Consider the following 24541-nt stretch of genomic DNA (forward strand, 5'->3'; position numbering starts at 1 on the left):
CTGAGCGGGGGTCGTGACTGGCTAGCCAATGCGTGTGGGAGGGCTAGTTGCAGACAGCTGGCGTATGGCAGAAAGAGGCTAGTCAAAACGACGGTAATTTTCAGAGTTCAGAGACATGTGCTTACGTTCCTGCATTGTACAGGTTGAATATTTCAGCAGTTTCTCTTAAAACCCATGGCAAAGTGAAGCACTATATATTAGTTGCCTCCTTGACTGAGGAGTGGTAGTGTCTGTCTTCCATAATTGCAAGTCTTAGATGGTGAGGTAGCTCTAGCTAGATGCTGATTTTCTTTCCAGTGTAACAGACTTTGGCTTTGGTACTGCTTTTTCTGTACAGTAGGGTACAGTTGCTTCCCAGATTCCTGTGGGAGGGATTCCAGTGAAGGAAGATCACAGAAAAAAGACTGTGCCCCAGAGGCTTACTTTTTTCCCTGGCACCCTTTGATGATCTTTCATGAAGGGGCAGGCTTAATTACAGCACTCACTGCTGAAGTGTTCAGACATACATATCCCACATTTCTGCTTTCTGCAGGGAGAATTGGATTGTTCTCTACAGGGGGAGCGATGGTATAGGATCTGTTCAGAATGCATGTTAAATATATATCTATAGGCATATTCCCTGATTGAAAGGAAATACATTGAGGCCTTCTTTGTTTTAAACATATGTAGGCTTAAGCACCCACCTACTTCTTCAGTTCCGAGTGCTTCACAGAGTGAAGCAGGATCCATCTATCTATTGGTCAAAACTTTATGAAGCTTTTCTGTAATTTTAGTTGGTCAGAACATGTCCTGTTGGTAATGCTCTTTGCTGCTTGAACTGGGTATTGTCATTTAATTTCTAATCCCTTACAGTGTAAGTGGTAGGTTGCCACTGTATTTTGTTTTCTGTGGGTTGAATGTGTTTTCTTGTTCGATTTTGGTTTTTTAGCTTCATGGTGTGTTCCCATTTCAATAGTTTACCTTAGTTTGAGGAACTGAGTGGCAGTGCATCAGGCTGGAGGAGTTCAGGTGGGAAAAGCAAGGAATTAGAAAGGGAAAGTAGCCTTCACAGGGTTAGTAATGAAAATAGTGCTTGTTTGCATGTGCTGTAAGGCCTTTGATAACTTCAGCATAGTTTCGGGTGCAAGGTGCTCTCTAGATGCAAGTGCTTTAAGTTACTTGTAGAAATAACAGGCCACAAGGTTTTCAGGAATAGCACAAAGTAAGTGTGTGTGCTTTCTGGTTTTGTTATCTTTTTTTTTTAAACACAGTCACATTTTAACACATAACTACATTAAACGATAATGAACTGTACATAACTAATTCTCCTTTGGAACTTGTATGTCCTCATAAACATTCAGTATTTTCATGTTAGCAGGTTCCAAGCCTGTCATTTTAACAGCTTGTTGACCTTAATTTGTACTCTTAAACAGAATATTATTTAACTTCTACTTAAAGGAATTGGGATATATTAGCATGACTTATCATTCAACATCTTTTATTTAAATATATATGTGTGTATATATATATATCACGTGGAGATATGCTCATTTTGACTACTAAGGCAATTACGAAAGTGTTCATTAACTATGGTGAAGTGTAAGGGCAGCTGTTAGTGTTCTGGTTTACAAGCAAAGTCTGTTCCCAGTCTTTTCTTCACAGTTGGTGTATTTTAATGTTCCCCCACCCCCTTTCATCTAACTTGTTTTTCTTTCCTCTTCAGTGGAGATAGTTTCTGAGCTCTTCAGGCTACACACTTCCTTCTCCCCCCTCCCACATCTGCTGCTTCCTTCCAGGTCTACTTTGATGTGACAGCAGAGCCTAACTCAAGCTACAGGGCTCTTCAGTATAACATGGCCTTAAAAGTGAAGAACAAAGTTTTCAGATACATTGTTATATATGTAGTTTTAGAATAAAATAAGATTTTTTAGAGTACATCTTAACAATTTAGATCTTAATCCCTTTATTGTTCATCTTCCATCTATTTTAATTCTGTATTTTGTTTCATTTTTATAGATGATATACTGCGTAATGGGACTAATATTCTTCTGTGTAGATTAGCATAAAATTGGCATGTTCAGCCACACAAAGGGCAGCCAGAATTTGGTGTGTGGGGTTGAATGTTTACACTTTGTATGGGTGGAGGGGGTCACGGGAAAGAAGGGAGGGGGTGAAAAAACCCTTTGTTCTTCGCCTTTTAAAGAAAAAATGCTTTTCCTTGGAAGCTATCTGCACTGTTCAGGCCTTACCACTCTACCAAAGCAGCAGTGATCTTCTGAGTTGATCTCTACAGTGGCTTCTCTTGATTTTCGCCAGGACTTGGCTGTGGGTGAGGAAAGTCTGCTTCTTCCATCATTGCTCCTTCTATATTAAGAAAGAAAATGTACCCTCTGTGCCCTGTCCACCCAATTCCCAAGCTCCCCCCTCTCCCCCTTGGCTGCATTAACTTAGTAACAGTGTTTTTTTTCTCAGGCCTGGCACTAATTATGTACTTGGAGGCTGACCCTCCGAGGGTACCGCCCCATGAACTGCTGTAATTCAGGTCATCTTCTCCAGGACTCATCTCTGTACTTTGTCTATTTTCTCATCTTCTTTCTTCAGGGTAAGCAGCGTTTCCTTCATCTGTTCTGATCCAAAGTACTGGGGTTTTTTGACTTTTCAATTTGTTAGTGTCCTTCCTAGCAGTGTGCCTAATGCCGGGTAGAAGCTGGAGGTTGCAGAAGCAATTAGCACCCTTCCGTGTGATGTTGAACTGCTCTGTTCTTGCCGTGGCATTTGCAGAATTACCTCTGGCTAAGCCATGGAAAAGTAGGGAAACCTGTTTATTTAATGGTCCAGGCTGAGTGGTGGTAAATGGGTAGCTGTGGCTACGTTCAAATTACACGTGGGTACCCTCAGTAATGTTTTCGTGAGAAGTGCTTGTGCTTGACAAGCAAGTGTCAGAGGTGAGATGGACAAGGTACTGGCCTTCCATTTAAGCAAAAGTTGCCTCGAGTCTTCTTGGCTTTCTCTGTGTTCCTGTCCTCTAAAAACCTACCATCTCTGAACTGTATTTGGAAAATTGTTATTAGCCTTTGCAATAGCAGCCTTTCCTGCTGTTTGTACTAGGTTCTTCCTCACCATGTTCTTACCAGACTGGTTGTCTCCGTGGGAGAAGAAGGGTTGCTCTTTGAGGGTCCCTCACTATAGTACTAGCTTGCTTTTCTTAGCTGTCATGAAGTACTGATGTGCCCAGCCCGGTCAGTTCCCAGCTAATAGGATTTTCTATACCTCCCTCCACTGTTTGAAAGGTAATTGAGGTTTCTTGCTTTTGTTTATGATGAACAAAGAGAGTTGCCAGAGACAGGCAGTTATTCCCTCTCTGGCACTTTTATCCAGTTAATGACTGTGTCTCTGCTAATGAAGGGGCTGTTGGTCACATGTGCATTTCTTCAGTACACCACAAATCCGTACAGGAAGCTTTTTATTCTATTATATTCTATCTTAATTTTGCTGTATTTGGCCTTTTCTTCTGAGGAATATTGCTATAAAAATTAATGTATTGACTAGAATATCCAATGGAGGTTTTAATGAAGTAAAATGTTTAATACTGTTAAGTTATAGCAAAATTATGCGTGTGTGCGAGCTTGTGTTTGAGTCTGGTCACACACAGTAGTTATTTGTATTTGTTCAGAATTAGTGGGTTGTCATTATTTGCCGTTTACAGCAGTTTAGGCTATTTTGGGTGAGTGACATTTCTGGAACATAGTTGTATCACGTGAAATTTGCTTGTAAGCAGTTTAAAATGAAGCATCTCATTATTTTCTTGCTTTTAAGTCAGTATGGTTAGTAAAATGTGTGTTTTAAGTAGCAACCTTAAGTAGATTTTGTGGGTAAGGGTGAGCAGGTGGATAAACTTGATTACGCTAAGCACATCATAGACATGAATTTAAAGTGCTGTTTACAGACTTGACTTGATAGTTTCTAACAGTACAGCATATTTACATATCCTATTTGATTTTCCTGAGAAAGCATTAAGTTATGTCATATATGATTATTATCAAACATGTTTTGTCTTGCGTGCAGCATTCCTGTTTCACTTGGCAATCCCATGTATTGAAGATTAAGATTCCTTTTCAGCCAGAGCTTCATTTCCTTTTCTACCAGGAATACTTTTCATCCTATTGTGAATACCATTTTCATGCTTGTAACGCTAATCTAGGGAACCTTTGTTTAAAAAATAGGCTGATTTGAAAACACTGATATCGATCAGACAGTAACATAGCTTGATAAAAGAACTCTCATTCTATGGTTGATTTTAAATGCTCATAAATAAAGACTGGGTTGCCTAGTCCTGCAAACCCTTCTGTTTCATTCAGTGAACATTAGAGCGGCTGTTTGACTGCACAGCGATGTTGGCAGGAGCAGTGCTTGAGTGCACCTTTCCCAGTACTCAACGCTTGGATGGTTCTTGACCATTCACAGAGCTGCCTGCAGTCCCTTAATTAGAAACAGATGTCCTAAATGAAAAGCATGATTAGAGCAATGTTAATGGTTCAACTGCTAATCACAAATTTCTGGCTGTATTTTGAAGTTCAGTACGATTTTTTTTTTTTGTATGCATAAAGAAAGCAAATTTCTAAATTGTTGGTACACAAGTGTGTAAAATGGTATGTTATTTTGGCTTGACAGATGTCAATTCCTTATAGTAACAATTGTCCTGGAAGGTACTTAAGTAAAAGATTTGTAAAGGATTTGAAGAGTTTTTCCATGTGTATTTGCTTGTGTCTGTGTATGTATGTAGATGTGTATGTACACCCATCTGCACTTGCATATGATTGTAGGAATATTCTAAAACTGATGCAGCTGTACTTGTGTATAATTTATTTCAGGCCTGCTGAATTTTCTAAGTTTTTTAAAAAAGCTTCTTCTTTTTTTTACTGTTTGCCTGACCTGAAGGAAAGGAAACCCTTGGGAAATCAGTGTAAAATTCTAATAGATTTTTCTCCGTTTGTATATACAAGAATGAATAAAAAGTATTGCAGAAAATGCCTGCTTCTGCTAAATAACACTATCATTGCTTGAAATGTATTTTAGTATTTTTCATCTCTTTCATAGTACTTCTTTTTGGTTGCTTTATTGCTATTAACTTATAATCATAGAATCATTTAGGTCAGAAAAGACCTTTAAGATCATCAAGTCCAACCATTAACCTAACCCTGCCGAGTCCACCACTAAACCATGTCCCTAAGTTCCACATCTACACATCTTTTAAAATTAAACTTTTTAATCTTAAGAAAACAACTTGATTTGTGAAAGTTTCTATCATCTTAGAAAGCACAGTATAAACATAACTTATAATCATCTGGACAAACTGGTTTCAGCTGTTGTATATTTTGATTTGGGGACTTTGTCTTTTCCCCTTTCCCCTCCTTCCCCCAGTATATATTTACAAATATATCTTTGTTTTGCTATTCATCTGATCAACATTTCCATTCTTTTCTGAAACTTCAGTTCTGCTTACTGCCTTAGAAAGTCCTTCTCTCTTTCAGCACTTCTGTCTACTACAGGTCTCTCTGATCACTTTTACTTTTTGTCTCTCACTTACTAGCTGTCTTTAGTCCTGTGTTCACCCACATCATTACGATGAAATTGTTCATCTTTAAGTCTTTAGTGGCCTCCTTCTGGTCAGAAACAGTATTATATACAGTATTATATACAGTTATATATACGTATAACTATATTACAGTTTCAGTTTGTGTCAGGAGTGTGTTTTTGAAGTGGATCTTGCGCACTGCATTTCGGTTCACTTCATGGAGCGATCTAGGAGCAATCCCAATAGGTAATGGGTGTTCAGTCCACAGGACCAGACTAGGACTAGGTGTTAAGATTAAAAGCTGCTGGAAGTGTGTAGTGCACAAGTCAGATCTTCAGTGCTGGCTCTCAGTCTACAGATGCATTTCTGCTGGTGCACACTACTTCCTAATTCACATGTGGCCTCTGCTGCCTTGACATCTGTTGCGCTTCCCTGGGCTTTGCTGCTCCTTCCCTCACTCCTTCAGTCTTACACGTTTCCATATCTGGAATTTGGTTCACCCACAATCTGAACTCAGGCTCACCCATCTTCAGCCTCCCTCCAGCCTTGCTTGCATCCAAGATTTTCAGCTGGGTGCTCTCTTTTGGTCTCAAGCTGTGACAGAAACTGATCCTGTCTCCCCTTTGACTGTCACAGCTTCCTGTGTTGTGTTACTGCCAGGATACTTTCCTTGTGAAGTAAGTATCTGTTTATGGTCTTTCCCATTCTGTGTAGAGACTGAATGTCATTCTTCCCTTTCGAAGCACTCCATGCCATTGCACCTGTCCAGACGCCCTCATATTAACCTAATTTTTTTTGTAAGCCACTTTTCAGTGAGAACGTCATCTGACCATTTCATCAACTGCTGTTGCTGCAACTGTACACGTGTCATATCTCGTCCGTTTAGTAGTGTCACAGCTGAAGTGTAGCAGGATCTCTCTTTATTTCAGAAAATTCTGAGAAATCCAACTCAAAGAGCTTCCTTCTTCAGTGCATATACTGAATATTGCTTCAGTTGTACAGGAAGTACTGCATATTTTGAAAAAGACCATCTTCTTGCAGTGCACTTTTTGTATGTACTAAACTGTGGTAGATACTGGATTTTTGTGTCAAAATCAGGGTGGCTTTTTTAAGTGTCCTTGTATATAGTGAGTGTTCATATAACTATGTTAAGGAAAGTCCATACACGCATGTATGTTAAAACGGTGTTTCTAGGAACTTCACTGATAGTGTAATTTCAGAAGTTGGACCTGTACTTAAGAACTAACATGTTTCTGTATACTGTGACATTGTTTAGACTTATTTTAATGCAACACTTAATGTTATGGAAAAAAACCTGGCCTCTTGGAACTGTTACACATGCAAAAACATGCTTCTGCATTGAAGCTTGTTTTCTTTAAGAAGCTAGTAAAAACTCAGCTGAGATACGGGAGAAATCCTTGGCCTTTCTGAGCTCCATGCGTTTACAGGATTAGCTAGTATTAGCTGCATTTCTATTTGCCTGTTGTACAAGTAGTACTCTCTCTATATTACCCAGTCTTACAGCACTGAATCCCAAGTTTTTTCCAGGTGACTCATTTCTGGCTACAAACTGTTTCCACTGTTTAATTACGTTCTGTTTGCTAATGCCATTTCACATCCCTGGTTTGTAAGATTTTCTGGGGCAGGGCTTTCTTTCTGATAAGCAGGCAGTGCTAGATTTACATGGTTGCTAGCAATATATGTTCACTGTGCTGCAAGATGCAAAGTATGACTGTATCAAAGCACACAGCTTGAAATTTCTTGAAACGTAACCTTTGTATTCAATTCAGACAATGAATATGACCGCAGAATAGAAAGTGATCTCTGGCATCTGAAGAACAGCTATCCAGTGATATTCTGGGGGCTTTTTGGGTCTCTTCTCTGTTCCAGGTGTGTGCTTGCAAATATAAATGCAAAAGTCACTTACCCCTGTCCAGTGAAAGTACACACACACACACACACCCCTCCCCTCCCCATGCAGTTTTCATTACTTGACTAAAAACAAGACAGATGTTTTTTCTTTGATTTTGCTAATTGCACAGGAAGAGTGCTCAGAAAATACTTAACACATTAATCAAACCAGAGGAAAAATGAAAGGGGTCACCTGTTGCCATGGTTGCCATGTATGTTTTAGCTGTCTGTTTAGGATATGTTTGAAGCTGGGTTTAGTGTTTTTTTTTCTTTTAGCAACACCTGTTCCACCTCCCATTCTCAAGGCACAAGAATGCATGTGTGTGTGTATGGAGAGAGGGTGTTGAAGGTATGTTAAGCCATTTGTTCAAACTGGCTTTGCAGCAGCATCAAAGAAATTTGAAAGGCAATGCCAGCTTTTAAAACAAAAAAATGTCAAAAGCAACAGAAATAAAAAATATCACGCTTAGATTTTTTGGGGATATTTAATTAATAGTCATTAGGAGTCTTACTTTCAAAAAAACTAAAGGAAAAGGTCATTAATATAAGAGATATAAATAATTTTACTGAATGTTAATGAAAAAAACCCCACTTTCTGTAGCGTGTTAAAGCTTAGTTAGTGCATTTTTAAAGAAAAAGTATTAACATGAAGTTATTGACTACTGACCAGATAGTGACAGCTTGTTATTAACATTTGTTATCTCCTGGCCATGTTGGGAGTGGTGTTTGGTGGTATTGGAAGACATGGTTTGCATAAAAGAGGAGGTTTGTGGTATTCTTTAAGGACACCTTAGTATTATGCAAGACGGTTGAGGCATGTCATGATGGAAGACCATATGGTATTTGTCGTGAGTTTGTCCTTTGTGAATTCTTTTCTGCGTGTTTTTGACAATAGAATGTTTGGTACGTAGTGCTTCAACTATGTTATTTCATTCTGTTCTTAGGATTTTGCTTCTGAAGCTACAGATTTCTTTTTTTTTTTTTTTTCCTTTATGGCATCTGGATTTTTTTACTGGATACTGCCGCACCAGTACAAAGGAGAAAGTACAGGCTTTGGAATAATGCTAATGTACTGCTGTAGGAAAATCAAAACATACACAAATTACTGGTTTAATCTTGTCTGCTGAGTGTACACACTGTTTTGTAGACCCGATGATTCATAGCTTTGCTGATATCTCTGTGGCTTTTTGTGTTTGATTTACATCTTAAAAGCTTAATTAAAAAAAAAATAATCTACAGACAGGTCCAACGGGGTTGCAGTGGAAACATGGAAGAATCCAGAGGGACAGAAGACTTTTTCACTGTAGCCTACAGCTGAATAACTCCCGCACAAATCTATAAATTTTGTTTAAAAATATATATTCTGTCAGGTTGAACAGTATTTTGTATTTTTTGTGTTAGTTTTATTGTTGCACACTTGCATATATTTGTTCTTGATGCCACTCTCTCCCAGAATTTTTGAGCTCTCTGCTCATTGATTATGCCTTCTGTCGTAAACAAGTGACTTGAAGTTATTAATAGCACACTTAAAATAATCCTTTTCTTTTCTTTTCTGTCTTTTTCCACAAAAATAGATAATATACTTGAGAGAATCCCCAGAAGAGGTGTACAGGCTTATATTGGCTGGAAGCATTTCCTATCTTCCTTTCAGGTAAATAGCAAGTTGTTAGAACTTCCTGTACCTCGATATTTTGAAGAATGATGTGGCTTTTAGCAGGCCTAATTGGGGGAGCAGGGGGCGGGGTTTGCTGAAGTTTTAACACGAGACACATTCACTGCCAGAGCTTGAAGTGCAGACTGCTGAACAAGGGTGTCAGCAGCTGGTCCTGAAGCGTGCTGACAGAAGGTGAAGGAGCCATGCTGCTTTGCACACACTTCTGTTGAGCTTTTTGATCTACATTGCTTCTCACTTGGCAGTCTGGTTTTGTGCCAGTAGTTGATAGTTAAATATATCAAAATATCTGTCATTCATCACAAATCTTGTAATACCTCTCACACTCCGTTTTTCCCACTTCTTCAATGTATGCAGTAACCTGCAAATACTGTTTTGTGCATAAAGAATGCTAGCTAATCCCATGTGATTTAGTGTAACTTTAAAGTATGTCTTTTTACCAATGAGGAAATGTGTAAAACCATTGGTTCATGGTTGCTTGACCCTGAAGGAATGTAATCCTAGCTGTTTCAGACCACAGCCTTCTCTTTGTGGTATATGCTGTGCTGCTTAACGTAGCAAATAAAGTCGATCTGTCGTGCAGAGGAACAACTTCTTCATTTCTTCCAAACAAGAGTTTCTAAAAGTTGGACTAAACTAACATTCCGTTGGCTGCCACAATATGTAGAAAAGAATGGCCAAAAAACTTCTTAGGAGGCAAGTTTACCGTCCAAATATATTGTTATGGGGTGATTAATTCAGTCCTTGCTTGTTGGTGTTTTGTAGCTCTCTTGCCAAGAGATGGGCTTTTGATGATTTGAATTTTTATTGCTTCCCCCCTGCCACCACCAAAATATGATGGTATTTGCATACTTCCATTGCCCCATTTCTCACTTTTAAATTCCATTTTTATATTCCCAGAAGAACAAAAGTCCTCTTTAGAAGTACTGCAGGGTTTGTTTCTAAATATCATAAAGGTGTACATGGGTGATGGAGATAGTAGCTTTTCACTCAAGGTCATATACCCTGCCCAAATTACCAGGTGATCACTTCAACAGCACTACTGAAAGAAATGCAAAGATGCGTTATATATAAGACTGACAGAGAGCTGACTTCTGAAGACATGTCTAGCTTCTGGAATAAAGAATGTAGTCTGCTGAAGTGGCTGCAAACTTTACCATTTTCTCGAGTTTACTACTGCAACTAAATCTGGTGCAAATAGGGGAATTCAGATTGTGTTAATGATCAACTGAGATGTTGGTCTGGGCTCTGTTCCTTTAAGATCGTCTTGATCTCTGCAAAAACCAGTAGTTTCCCATAGAATAACAAAAGGTCAATCAGATAGTCGCTACTTAGGGTTGTTATCAACACTAAAACTTACCTTAGCAGGATGCAAATAATTTCTTTTTTCATTTATAGAATCACAGTGAGGTTGGAAGGGACTTCTGGAGGTCATCTGGTCCAACATCCCTGCTCAAGTAGGGCCACCTAGAGCTGGTTGCCTAGGACCATGTCCAGGTAGCTTTTGAATGTCTCCAAGGAGGGAGACTCCACAGCCTCTCAAGGCAACCTGTGCCAGGGCTCAGTCACACTCAGAGTGAAAAAAATGGTTCCTGATGTTCAGAGGGAACCTCTTGTTTGTGTCCATTGTCTCTGGGAACCACTGAAAAGAGCCTGGCTCTGCCTTCTTTGCACCCCCCCTTCAAATAGTTGTATACATTGATAAGGTACACTGGTGAGCCTTCTCTTCTCCAGGCTGAAGTCTCCACTCTCTCAGCCTTTCCTTCTATAGGAGATGCTCCAGTCCCGTAATTATCTTTGTGACCCTTTGCTGGACTTTCTGCGCTATGACCATACCTCTCTTGCACTGAGGAGAATTGGGCACAGTATTCTAGGTGTGGCCTCATTAGTCCTGAGGAGAAGGGAAGGATCGCTGCCCTCAACCTGCTAGCCATACTTTTTCTAATGTGGTCCAGGATACCATTAGCCTTCTTTGTCGCTGGGCATATTGCTGACTTATGTTCAACTTTGTGTCCACCAGAACCTCCAGATCCTTTTCTGCAAAGCTGTTTCCCAGCTGGGCAGCCGCTGGCCTGTACTGTTGCTTGGGTTTGTTCCTCTGCAGGTGCAGAACTTTATACTTCTCCTTGTTAAACTTCATAAGGTTTATATGTCAGCCCATTTCTCCAGTCTATCAAGGTTCCTCTGGATGGCAGTACAACCCTCTGGCCTATCAAAAAAAAACTCTTTCCAGTTATGTGACATCAGCAAACTTGCTGAGGGACCTCTCTGCCCCTTCATCCAGATTATTAATGAAGATGTTGAACAGGATCAAATGCAGTAGTGACTGCTGGAGTATACCACTAGTTCCTGGCCTTCAGCTAGACTTGTGCCACTGATCACCACCCTTTGGGTCCAGCCATTCAGCCAGTTTTCAATTCACCTGTCTGCTCAACCAGCCCACACACCACTAGCTTGTCTGTGAGGATCTTATGGAGACAATGTCAGAAGCCTTACTGAAGTTCAGGTAGACAATATCCAGTGCTCTCTCCTTATCTAGGAGGCCAGTCATTTCATTGTAGAGGTTTATCAAATTGGTCAAGCATGACTTTGCCTTGGTGAATCCATGCTGACTACTCCTTATGATTTTCTTGTCCTTAATGTGCCTGGAAATGCTTTCGAGGATTAGCTGTTCTATCACCTCTCTGGAGGTTGAGATGGTGCCGGCTGACCTGTAGTTCCCTGAGGATTCCTTCTTGCCCTTCTTGAAGTTAAGGGTGACATTTGCTTTCCTTCGGTCTTCAGGCATTTCTCCCAGTTGCCATGATCAGTCAGAGATCATTGAGAGTTGCCTTGCAATGACATCAGCCAGCTCCCTCAGCACTCGTGGGTGCATCCCATCAGGGCCTGCAGACCTAGGTATGTCCCGTTTGCAGAGGTATTCCCTGGCCTGATGCTCTTCCACCAACAGTACATCTTCCTTACTGCAGCCTTTCCACCTGGTTGCTGGGACCTGGGATTCCTGGCAGCTGGTTTTGCTAGTAAAGACTGAGGCAAAGGTGACATTCAGTACCGGAACCTTTTCCATATCCTGTGTAGCCAGGTCCCCTGTCTCATGGAACAATGGGTCCACATCTTCCCTGGTCTTTCTTGTGTCACCTATGTACTTATGGAAGACCTTCATGTGTTCTTTGACATCCCTGGCTAGATTCAATTCCATTTGGGCTTTAACTTTACTAACTTCATTGCTGGATGCTCGGACAATGTATCTGTGTTCCTCCCAGGTTACCTGTCCTTGCTTCCACCCTCTGTATGCTTCCTTTTTTGTGTCTTGAGTTTGGACAGGAGTTCCTTGTTCATCCATACAGGCCTCCTTTGCCTGCTTTATGTTCACTAGGATGAATTGCTCTTAAGCTTGTAAGGGGTGATCTTTGAATATTAACCAACTTTCTTGGGCCCCTCTTACTCTCAGAGCTTTATCCCATGAGACTTTTCCCAGCAGATCTTTGAAGGGGCCAAAGTCTGCTCTCCTGAAGTCCAGAGCTGTCAGCTTGCTTTTTACCCTCCTACCTGCCCTCAGGATCCTGAACTCCACCATCTTGTGTCACTGCAGCCAAGGCTGCCTTTGACTTTCACATCCCCAGTGAGCACCTTCTTGTTGGCAAGTATGAGGTCCAGCAGAGCACTGTTCCTTGTTGACATCTGTATCACTTGAAGGAGGAAGCTGTCACCAGTTCACTGCAGGAGCCTTCTGGGGTGCTTATGTCCTGGTCTTCTTCCTCCAATGGATATTGGAGTGGTTGAAGTTCCCAATGAGTATCAGGGCACGCGAATGTGAGGCTTCTTGTATGTGTCTGTAGAGGGCCTGATCTTCTTGTTCTTCCCAGTCAGGTGGCCTAACAGACACCCATTACAATGTCACCTTTACCTGTCCACTGTTTTACCTGAAGGGGCTTCTGTTATTTCCTTCTTCTGCTGATTCCCCCCCCCACACACCTTTCACACTGGTTCATTAGGGAGGAAAAGGATACAAACAAATTGTAGAGGCAGCTATCCAGGTTCTTCTGAAGTTCTTCCTCCTCTCAGTTGAAATTTTAACATAATGTATTTTGTACTTTTTTGAAACATGAATGATTATCTGCTGATGAGGGCTGCATGGTCTCAAAAGAATGTGTTCTGCCAAGACACCACGTTCTTTGATGTAAATTCAGTTTAAATTTATTTTTTAACTTGACTTTAGTATTGCTGTAAGATGCTTGTTCTGCAGTGCTTATGGGATCTAATAATGGTCACGTACTAAGAACATGCCATTCTTGGATGAAGAGAATTTTAAAAATTGTAGTTGAAAGAAGGTGGTTTAATGAAAACTAGTTTCTCCTCATGTTTATGCATAAACTATTTTATTCATCTTAAGGCGAGTCTTTTAATAGATCTACACAAATGTGCATCTTGACAGTTTCGTTAAGAGGATGCTGTTCGTGTATACATAGAATGCCTGTCCACAGCATCTTTTTTTTTTTAAATAAAGTTTGAAGAAAAAATTTGTAGAGCATTACAATTTGACTTTTTTGAATGTGTACTTCAGAAGAAAATGTTCTAGGAGTGTATGTTAGCTTATGATACTAATTTAGGCATTAGCTTTTGCCACAAGGAGTTTGTGTTGTCTGTTCTTTATTGACATGAACACTGAAACATGCCAGTTTCAATGTTCATGTCAGAAATTGAACATGTCAGTTTTTCCAAAACTATAACTGGAATAATCTTACTCTTGGATCATCTGTTAATATAACTTTATGTTTTATTATTATTGTAAGATGCAAGGTGCGGGAAATGAAGTAATCATTTGACATCATTATTTCACTGTAATAGTAGTTATCTTGAAGCAATCTTAAAAAGGTGTTTTAGAGAAATATTTTCAATTGCTTTCATTTGGATTAAAGTGGTCATTTTTTGGTCATCATATGTTATAGGGATGCTTCCTTTGGTACTTGCAGTTTTCATCTGACATTGCTGGACTGTTTTCATGCAATAAACAAGGTCAGTAAAACAATATTTTTCATATTGCAAAAGGTCAGCTAAATATTGCCCAGCAGAAAAAGAAGGCTTAGTAAGCTAGGATCCAATTAGAGCTGTGCAGTAGCAGATTTTCTGATTGTTGCCTAGTTTATTATGTATTATGCATTGTAACAAAGCTTCTAGACACAGCAGCCATAGAAGTTGACCAATAACTTATGTAATCAACTAGTGAAGATTTTAAAGAGGGAATTTTGAGTTTTATTTGTGTAATCTTTCAGGACAGTTCTTCACACCTCTGATACCTAAGAGTTGTGTGATAGGTTTATTATATATGACCCCCCAGCGTTACGTTTTAGGCTGAATATAGCCTTTGAAAGTGGTTTTGAATTGGTCAGTGATACTTTTTAGGCATTTGCAGCATGTGCTAATGACTTAAGTTTTGCTTTAGCAATATGAATATAACAAATGTTAGGAGGCAGGTGCTTTTTTTTTTTTAAACTGCAAATTGTCACAATGTAGTGTTTTATAGCAATATAGTGCTGAAGTAACAAGGCATTGGAGGACAGGGGAATTTATATGAATTCTTTTTAGCCTGTATGAGTAGTGAAATGGGGAATTATGCAGCTCTCCACCCTACTGCTGTCTTTTGTATTATGGGTATCTCTGCCAAATACTGGTGGTTTTACTGATTAAGTCAGATTCTTGTGGATTTCTGATTTTCAGCCTTTTTGGATGTTTTGACATTGGCTGCTTGTATGCCAAGTGTGAATTGCTATTCTTCTTAGTACTGGTGAGCAGCAAGTAAAACTACAGAACGTTATGCAGTGAAAGAGGAGATTAGAATGTAGTATTTTAAATATCTGGAGATATGGGATTATCTGTGTTTGTGCTTCCTGATTCAACAAGTGGGTAAACTGCCAGTTACCCAAATGTTTACATTTTTTATACAATATTCAATATAATGGTTGTGGATAATTACAGGACATCGGGGATTTTACTAGTGTCTGCTTAGGACTGTGTATCTGCAAACAATTTAAAATCAACGAAGATATTAGCATCATAATGAGAGTGAAAAGCATTCAGGCACAAAAATATTTACAATCCGGAATGCAGACTTTAGAATTTGCTCATAATTACAATATATAATTTTTGCCAGTTATTTTTCTCTTTTTTATTTTGTACTCCTAACAGCAATAAAAAGTCTGGAATTCTTTAGTGATTCGATGAAAACAGAAAAGAGTGGATTTGCTTGTCTAACTTCACTTATATTAAAATTTACCAATCTGTTTTGAACCAAGACTAAATTGATCCATATTTTTTTCAAATATATGAAGAAATCTCTCTGAAATAGTAGAAATATTAAGGGGCTTTCAGTAACCTAAAAGAGTAATAAACTGTCCCCATTGAAAAGATGGTGTCTTTGTTAAAAGCTGTATTCTGAATTTTAGGCTTTGCAATATGGTTTCCTGGATTTCAATACGTTTGATGTAAATGAATATGAGCATTATGAAGTAAGTGTTCAGTATCAATCTTCTGATTTTTTTGCTCTTACTAATGCTAAGACGATTGTTTATAATATGTGCTTTTTTTTTTTTTAGTATTAGGTTCCATTTCTGTTTTGTCTCTTTAAACTTTGATTGTTAAATAAAGGTGTGTGGTCAGAAAGAGAGTATTAAAATTCAGATTTAAGCATAGTCAGCCTCAAACATGGGGGGGAAGCAGAAACCAAAATGGAAATAAATACTTTTTCCACTATTATTAATGCCCTGGAAGATGATTGGGGAGTGGCAATTTGGTCACCTTTTAGAGGTCATGCATATTCTTGAGCAGTCTTGATAAGAAACTCGAGGGCATACAAGTCCAAGTCTAACTGAATTCTGGAGAGCAATTGAAGTATGTATCTGGGAACACATGGCAAAGGTATAATAACACTCTTGGAGGTAAAGAAGGAAACAGGGCTGGGAAACTCCAAGCCTATAAAATTCATGTTGGGGCTTGGGAAAGGAATGTGACAATGAAGGACTGTATGCAGTCTCGGAAATGTAAAGCTGCCGGTTATCTGTAAAGAGAAAATTAAGTGTTCTTAGAATCTGAAAAATAATGGTTTAAATTGTGAACAGAGATAAGGCCAAGGTCATAATTTAAAAACCTAAAAAAAATTAAAAATTGGAAGCTGCCCTTTATCTGAAGGGCATCAGTTGTGGTGTTCTAAAACTAATTTAGAAAGAGAAGGACACAATCAAGAAAAGTGAGGTTGAGAGCGTCTGGCATCCTCCTGATGGAACAGAAAGCAGGCGACTAGCATAACTTCCTTTGGCAAAAATTGTACATCACTTCTATCTATGTATTTTGAAACAATAAGGAAAAACCTGAAAATACAGGGATAATGATAAACCAAGCATTTTCTCTTGACAGAGAGCAGAAAATGGAGATTTTAACTGGATAATACCAAACAAATTCATTGCCTTCAGTGGACCTCATTCAAGAAGTAAAATTGAAAATGGTATGCTTAAAAAAGGAGGTGGGGGACACAAGCCCACTGCTTTCTTAGTTGATTGTTATCAGTAAGAACAAGCTTTAAAAATTGTTCCTCAAACAGTGTGTTTTTTCCTTGGCTCTTTTTCTTTTATAAGAACCCTGGCAGTAAAATTTTAATGCTTGGTTTAATTGTATCTGACCTAGGTGATTATGTTAAAATTCCATTTTCAGTTAGTCTATTTCTTTATGTTGACCATGAGTTCTATTTTGAAATTTTTTTCATCTCTTGTTTTTGAGTCTTTGTTTATTTCTTCAGTTTGGGCCTTACCCTCTTCTTTTTTATTTCCTTTCTTTTTTCAAATAGGCTATCCCCACCATGCTCCAGAGGCTTATTTCCCATACTTCAGGAAACACAAAGTCACCACTATAATACGCCTCAACAAAAAACTGTATGATGCCAAACGATTTACAGATGCTGGATTTGAGCATTTTGACCTCTTCTTTGCTGATGGAAGCACACCTAGTGATACTATAGTTAAAACATTTCTAAATATTTGTGAAAATGCTGAAGGTGTTATAGCTGTTCATTGCAAAGGTATAGTGTAAAAACAATTTATATTACAAGTGATGCTTATAGTTACAGTTCCTGAGGTATTTTGCATTATATCTAGTTATTATATTTAGTTATCTATTATTATATTAGTTATTATATCCGGTTGTTAACATCTCTGCCAGACTGCAGCTTTTCCATACAAAGTATTTCTATGCTTCTGTTCTGCACTTCATCTTCTAGATTCTTAAGTTCTAGAAAAAACTTCCCAGCTGTTTCCAAGAATGAGGTTGAGGAAAGTAAGCTTGCCAATATTAACAGCTCTTTCTGCTAGAAAGTGTTAGCACTTTCAAAGGATGTTTTTGAGCAGGATTTTGAAGTCTTGGCAAGGTTTATAGGTCTTTCTGAAAATAACACAATTAATTATAACAACTTGTAAGCCTCTGAAAATACCAATGCAACTTTTTGAGGACATTCCTCATAAAGTATGAGTGTTCTTCCAGAACCTCAGAAATCTTTATCTCTCGGAAACCCTTTATACTTGCTACATTGGGCCTGCTCTGAATATCTGTTCCTCCAGAGTTTCACTGCTGAGGAAAAGATTGTCAGAGCATGCCCAGAGCAGCTATTGTAAAGATACAGTTTTCTGTGGTTCTAGAGGAACTATGTTTCCCTTCCCGCACAATCTTTAATAGTCTATCAGACATTTATTCTCCACAAACGTTTCATCACTAGCATAACTGATAATGCTGTGGTTGAATGAGAATTGGCCTTTTCTTACCCCATTTGCCTGGGACCTGCAAAGACAGCATTTTTGTTCCTGAATCTGCCATCCATTTGCTGCATGTTTAACAGGATTATACTGTGAAGTAGAAGAATTGGTAAAAACATCATCTTGACTGCTGGGAAGCAAGTGTATACTCTTACACTCCACTGAGTTGATAAATTCGGGCATATTGTTTAACTGATTATGCCTGAATATTGAGTATCAGCATTGCAAGGCTTTGTTTTCATTCAGATGAAGATATTCTTTGATATTTATCATACTAATGGTGTGTAGACTACCTTATGTTCCTCAGCCTGTTCTTACTCTAGAGAAGGGTAGAATGCTGTAGCTGGTTCTTAAAGGTGGGCAAGTGCTGTGTGGTTGTCTTGGCTATTGGGCTGTACTGAAGATTTTACACTGGTGTTGATTGGTAAATGAGAGAAGGTGATGTGTGGTTTGGCATTTACAGCAAGTGATTGAGAAGAGGAGCCACTTATCTTGAGCTGTCTTCATTTCTTTCTCATGTTTCCCAAAGTAAATAGAGCTGTTTTGAGGGCCGTTGCAAAGAAGGTTCCTCATTCTGGAGTACTTTTTGCCTGTGTGGGCTAGCACCCAGACTTGCTTTTTGCAAAATTTGTCTTTTCCTTGGGAACTAAAGTGAGAGATTAGTTAGAAGAGGGATTAGAGGAGCAACTGGTTTCAGTGCAATGTATGATCAATTTGCAAGAGGTGCTTTGAGAATTTTGGAAAAAAGCCAGCTGTTTTATCCCATGCATAAAACCGTTCTCATACCTATATACCTATTCATTGATAGATAAGTAAATATAGAGGTAGATAGACTTACAGATATTTGTAAAGTTGATAGCTTTGGAAGGTTACCTAACTCAATAAACATGTGAAAAATGTGTGAGTAACCTTGTATATGGAAAAAAAATTCAAAAGGTGAGTTGCACATACCAAGTTTGATCAGTAACAGGCTTTTTTAATAAACTAAGCAAGTAACTATTTGTCCAAGTAACAACGTCTGTAGCTACAGCAGATTCCAGATGAAGGCGGGTATATAACAGAAGCCATTCTTTTATCTTACACAGCTGGTCTTGGACGAACTGGCACACTTATTGCCTGTTATATTATGAAGCATTACCGGATGACAGCTGCTGAAACTATTGCCTGGATTAGAATAAATAGACCTGGTTCAGTGATTGGACCACAACAACACTTCCTGATGGAGTAAGTAGATTGACTATAAATTATTTCAAAAATAGACCCAGATGTCTTTTTTTTCTCCTTCTTTTATTGTACACTTGATAATCTGGTGTTAATTTGTTGCATATGGGGCTTTTTTTTCCGTGTTATGATAGCAAACAGGCAGAACTTTGGACAGAAGGAGATATTTTCCGTGCAAAGTTGAAGGGAAACCATAAAATTGCTGTAACAAGAATCCTGTCAGGAGTAGATGATATTTCAATTAATGACACGAGAAACAGGAGAACCATCCGAAAGGACATTGAACTGGTAACCATTTGAACATTGTGCTCTTGTAAAAGTTGTAAATGCTGTTGATGATCTCTCAGGTTCTGAACAAACCTGTGGGTACAGTAAAACTATGTTAATCAGATTCTTTTCGTGTTTGCCCTTTTTGTATCAAAGGATATGGGGGGGAGTTATGGACAGCAAGTATGAAAAATTAAGTGCAGTACACAGGTGAAGTGGGAGCATCCTTATACTTATTAGGCAGATACTAGAACAAAAAAAGTAGTCACAATTTGCAATCAAAACCCCTGTGATTTTGGTTTGGATTGTGTTACTTCATTGTGTATTTTTAAAAGGAAGGGATGAAAGGTTTTTTGCCCTTTTTAGTTTCTAAGTAACTGCAACTTCTATAATACCTTTTGATGCTGCCTTTTGAAAAAATGGTACTGCTGTTTTAACAAGGCAAGTAAAGGAGGGAAATGCTGTACTTGAGTGAAAACTGTACTGTACCTAAGCAAAGAGTTGATAATACGTTTCCACTGGTAGACAAGGTAGACAACATTCAGATACATGTAATTCATGACACCACTTAATGGTTTACAGGTTTAAAAGCAGGAAACTGTAAAGAACAGAATTGTATTTATACAAGTGAATTTCCTTTGGTTTTATGCTGACAAACTTTCCTGTTGGGATAATTCCAACTTTAAAATTTAAGATAAGGTTAATTCTTAAATGTCTAAGTGTCTATATTTTAATCTTGGTTTGTCTGTTCTACACCCCCGCTTATCCAGTACAGTGATGAAGATGAAACAAACTGCGTAACACAAGGTGATAAGCTTCGTGCTCTGAAAAGTAGAAGGCAGGCAAAAGCTCCAACCGCATCTCCGCTAACGTAAGTCAGTTTCTGAATGTACAAATGCAAGAAATATTTTTATCCTCTTCCTTAATCATACTTCCCTTTGCCCCCAAAAGTTTGTTGCCAAGGTTGCTTTTACTTGTTTAAAACAAGCGTGAGATTCACTGTTTCTCTGAAGGCTTGGTGAGTGCTGAAGAGGCAGGATAACTTGGTTAAAGATCTGCATTATTTGATTTCTGGGTTTCTGCATTGTTTTTGATTCTAGTAGTCTGTGCTTTACAAGCTCCCATAGTATTTCTGAATGCTTTACTTTTAGTTTAATCACAAATGTTCCCTTGTGTTTCCTGTGGTAGTATAAAAATGGAAGAGTATGACTCCGTGTGGTGGTGTTTAATTGGCTGAAATAAGGCACACGCTGTTTTTTGAAGTAACGTCAGCTACCTAAGAAGAGCTGAAAGAAGAATCTTTAGCTTCCTTTCATTTCCTCTTCCTTGGAGAGGAACTTTCCCTAAATCCTGTGGGCTTTGGCATAATGGCTGGTAGATCTGGAAGGCAGGGAGTAGCGCTATTTCCGTAAATAAATTCAAAAGGAGTGCATTTCTTTCAGGGAGCCTGGTATTCTGGTCTCTTCATTTTAGACTAGTACTGAAACCACCTGTAAAAGAGAGTTCATAGTCACCGTTGCATCTGTTGTAGCCTGTAGAAAAACTTTCTATCGGCCCTTAAATAAAACTGCAAGAGGGTGAAAGACTTGCAAGACATAGCTGTATCTCATTTGATTGCTAGGAAAGAAATGGTGACCCCTGGCTGTCAAATTTTTGCAAATAACACAGCACCAGAGTCACAGGCCAAAGGCAACTTAGCTTTTGTTGTGCTGTCTTTCTGTAGGGGATGCTGCTGCTAGCTGCTGGCTTTTTTTTTTTCCTTTCTTTTTCTTTTTTTTTAAGACCAAACAGTGTCATCAGATTTTTTGAAAAAGAGAGGGGTATGTAGTAAGAATGTGCTGAAGGTAAAGGAATATGTCTTTGGAAACCGTCACACATTGCTATGTATGAATTCTGCTTTTGTTTTAAAAGATTCTCTTTTGTTCATGCTCAAGCAATCATATAAGAAACAACAGGTTCAGAACAAAGCTTGTACACAACTGAAATAATAAAAAAAAAAAGGCAAAACACATCACCTCAGTTACCTCAAATAGGACAGTTAAAAACAGCTACCTTGCATGTTAATTTCTAAGGCACATAGTGCCTTAGTTTCAACTTCATGATATTTTTTCATAAAAGGTACTTTAAGTCATATAATAAAGGTTGTGAAAGATCTTGTTTGTTGTATGTTCCATAGAATGAATGTAGACTGTACAATAATCTAGTCAGAGCCATTGTCTTTATATGCAGAAAGCTTATCAACTATTAAAATATTATTCCATTCATGAAGCATTCTGCAACATGACTGCTCTAATTAAAACTAGTTAGCTTGTACTTCTGTAGTGTTGAAATAATTGATGTAGAGCTTATAGTTGTTTTTTGTAGTGTGCCTTGTGGCATGGGGAATTGGAATTTCCCTCTTCCTGTTCCCCCGAGTTATTTGTGTGGTTTGCAGCTTGTACTGAAATAATTTAGTGAAAAATGAATGTATAACTGTTAACGTTCTTTGTGCTGCTATTGTTAAACCAAAATACTGCTAGGAATATTTACCTGCCCTACCTGACTCAGAAGTCTTCCTTACTGGAAGAGGTGTCAGTCTTTTTCCCTTTTCGTTCACACTGTTAAAAATAATTAATCTTACAATGAAATGGATTAATTTTATCTGAGCAAACAGAACGAAGCTTCTAAATCCTCTATGTAGTTTTATTTCACAGGAAAGAAAAAAAAAGGCAAAATAAGAGCACCAGAAGCTGGGACAATTACAGTCTTTGAGAACCAAAGGCATTGCTTATGTTTAAGTCACAAGGGGTTTGTGTATAAAGTTTGTTAATGTTTATTGAAGTTGTTTGTATAAACTCTGTATGCTTTGATGAATGGATACCTTGTATGTGTTCTAATTAGCAATGTTCTGCACCTTTGGCAAAGGATTGCAAATTAGCTTTTACTACTTCGATCACAGGAAGTAATAGTAATATACCCCATCATCTGGGTGCTTACATAAATTTTTTGTTCCTACAAACTGATCTGGCTCTGATCTACTGTTTTAGTATTAAAATATATGTTTGTCAAGTAGGATGTATGAATACAGGCTGATCAAACTGCATAAGAGACGGCAGCAAGTGGTCAGAGATGTACTGCTCCAGCATGCGCTTATTTTCAAAAGAGTGATACAGACTTTCTTTGGAATAGGTGACTACAGTGAGGATTTCAGAAAGTTTGCTTTGATTCCAGCAACGTGTGGATACTACATTTGGCAATTTGTGGTTGCATGGATTGTTATGGTCATAGAATGTAACAAAATGCCTGGCAAAGGTTATAGAGCAATGTGCTTTTGAAGAACTTGAAACAAGCTAAAATGCACCGATAGCTTTTGCTTTTGAATTTTTGTTCATCTTTTCCTCCCCCTCCAACCCCTTTTTTAGATGGCTCCTAGCTATGCTGGTGTCTACACTGTGTAGCATTGTCATCTGGTGGATTGTATGTGGCTCCCTTCTGCCCAGCCTGATATTCTGTCTAGATGGTTTAAGAACATAGTAACCATCAGGACCCCCTGAGAGAGAGCCACTGTGTAAGTGTCCCATTCCATTTCTCTACAATAGCTCACGCTTTCTGTCTAGTATGTCTCATAAATGCATGTTTTCATATCATGTTTCTTACTGGCTTTGTTGCAAGAGTAAATTTCACTGCTCTGGCTTTGTTGTATTTTTGTGTATATTATTTGGAATAATTAAGTGATTTTTATGGCTGGCTTGCAACACAAAAAGGTGCAAAGCTTTTATAATTAGGATAATGTATGATTTTGAAGCCTTTCTTCTCTGCATGCTCCTGCAAATAAGTAAAACTATATACACAAAACTATATTTGTAAAAAGGAAAAAAGTGCTGCTTTAAAATATGATCCTATCCTTTGCGTATTGCAAATGAAGATGTTAGCTCCAGTTTTACTTTGAAATTCATGGACTTGCAAAGGAGCTTAGTTTCCCAAAGGATGTTTTGACTCACGTGAAATGCCAGGAATTAGAATTTGTTAGAAATGTTGGTAGGTCTTTGTTTTTACTAAGATCTCGTAGTGTTATATGCCATTAAGAAGCAGTTAAATGGACTTCTTTTTTCCTTTTTAACATAACAGAAGATGAGGCAGGTTGCAGTATCAGGTCAAGGCTCACTTGTTTACACAAGTTTCATCTTCTTTTGTTCTCAGTTATTTTTTTATAGAGCGTTATGAGACTAGTTAAATCCCTCCCTTCTGTTACTTGGATTCAGCAGCAGAGTAAAGCATTAAAAACGTATTACTTCCTTGTGTACAGTTTCACTCTTTCTCCACTCTGCTTTTGTCAGAGCGGCTGTAGTGATTGCTGTGCCTTGCTTCCACTTAAAAGGTGCAATGTATTCATCAAACAACAACTTCCGTCTTTTGGCTAAACAAAACTTCAGCAGCACACAGAACTGCCAGGAAACCGAAACAGGAACTTTTTGCATGCTACTGTGTCTCCCTGGAGCTGCTTCGTCACCCCGCCCCCCTCCTCAAAGCGCAATGGTTACTTTGGGTGAACTCTCAAAACTTTGGTGCCCTCAGAGGGAAAATAGGTCAGAAAAAGTGTTTTACACCAGACTACTAAGTAAGAAAAGGCACTCTCTCCTGGCAGAATGTTAAGGCTAAGAGTTTCTATCCTTCTTACCTTGGGCCTTGCAACTTTTTGTCCACACTTTAAAAAAGAACGGGACTGTTTCTGCTAAAGTAAATGACCTAGTAAGTGAAGCATGAGAACTGGGGGGCTTGTGAACAACTTAGTTGTCCTGTTAGCCTTAGCTGAGGTCATCTTAATCTATTCTTTTGGAGCTAAAAAAAAAAAAAATTAACTAAAGATCACTTTAGCTGGTTTACTTTGTCTAAGAACATACTTTAAATGAGAGGTTTGTTTTCAAAGTTTTACACTGAGCGTAGCAGTATTTCTTGTCTTAGTGGAAGTCAGAATTCAGATTTCTAGACACAGACTAAAAAGCTAAACTTAAAACACTGGTGAAAAAAATGAAACAACCTGTCCTTTGTTTTGCTGTACGTAAGATCAATTTCACTCAACTATCATCCTTTCTTTCTCTTAAGTTTTCTGTTTTCTATCTAAAAACTCCCTTGCCAGAGGGA

At 38.5% G+C, this 24541-nt stretch overlaps 1 protein-coding gene across 1 annotated transcript in view; it reads left to right on the forward strand.

Annotated features, from left to right (window-relative positions):
* Nucleotides 1-24541, forward strand: part of CDC14B (cell division cycle 14B) — a 37546-nt gene that overhangs the window by 5318 nt on the left and 7687 nt on the right. The window contains exons 5-12 of the mRNA XM_009885849.1: nucleotides 9040-9116; nucleotides 14087-14153; nucleotides 15581-15643; nucleotides 16548-16635; nucleotides 16975-17205; nucleotides 19018-19156; nucleotides 19288-19441; nucleotides 20191-20291. Of these exons, the coding sequence (XP_009884151.1) occupies nucleotides 9040-9116; nucleotides 14087-14153; nucleotides 15581-15643; nucleotides 16548-16635; nucleotides 16975-17205; nucleotides 19018-19156; nucleotides 19288-19441; nucleotides 20191-20291 (920 nt within the window). The remainder of the gene's footprint in view (nucleotides 1-9039; nucleotides 9117-14086; nucleotides 14154-15580; nucleotides 15644-16547; nucleotides 16636-16974; nucleotides 17206-19017; nucleotides 19157-19287; nucleotides 19442-20190; nucleotides 20292-24541) is intronic.

This window comes from Charadrius vociferus, unplaced genomic scaffold (assembly GCF_000708025.1).
Source record: "Charadrius vociferus isolate BGI_N301 unplaced genomic scaffold, ASM70802v2 scaffold235, whole genome shotgun sequence".
Taxonomy (NCBI): domain Eukaryota; kingdom Metazoa; phylum Chordata; class Aves; order Charadriiformes; family Charadriidae; genus Charadrius; species Charadrius vociferus.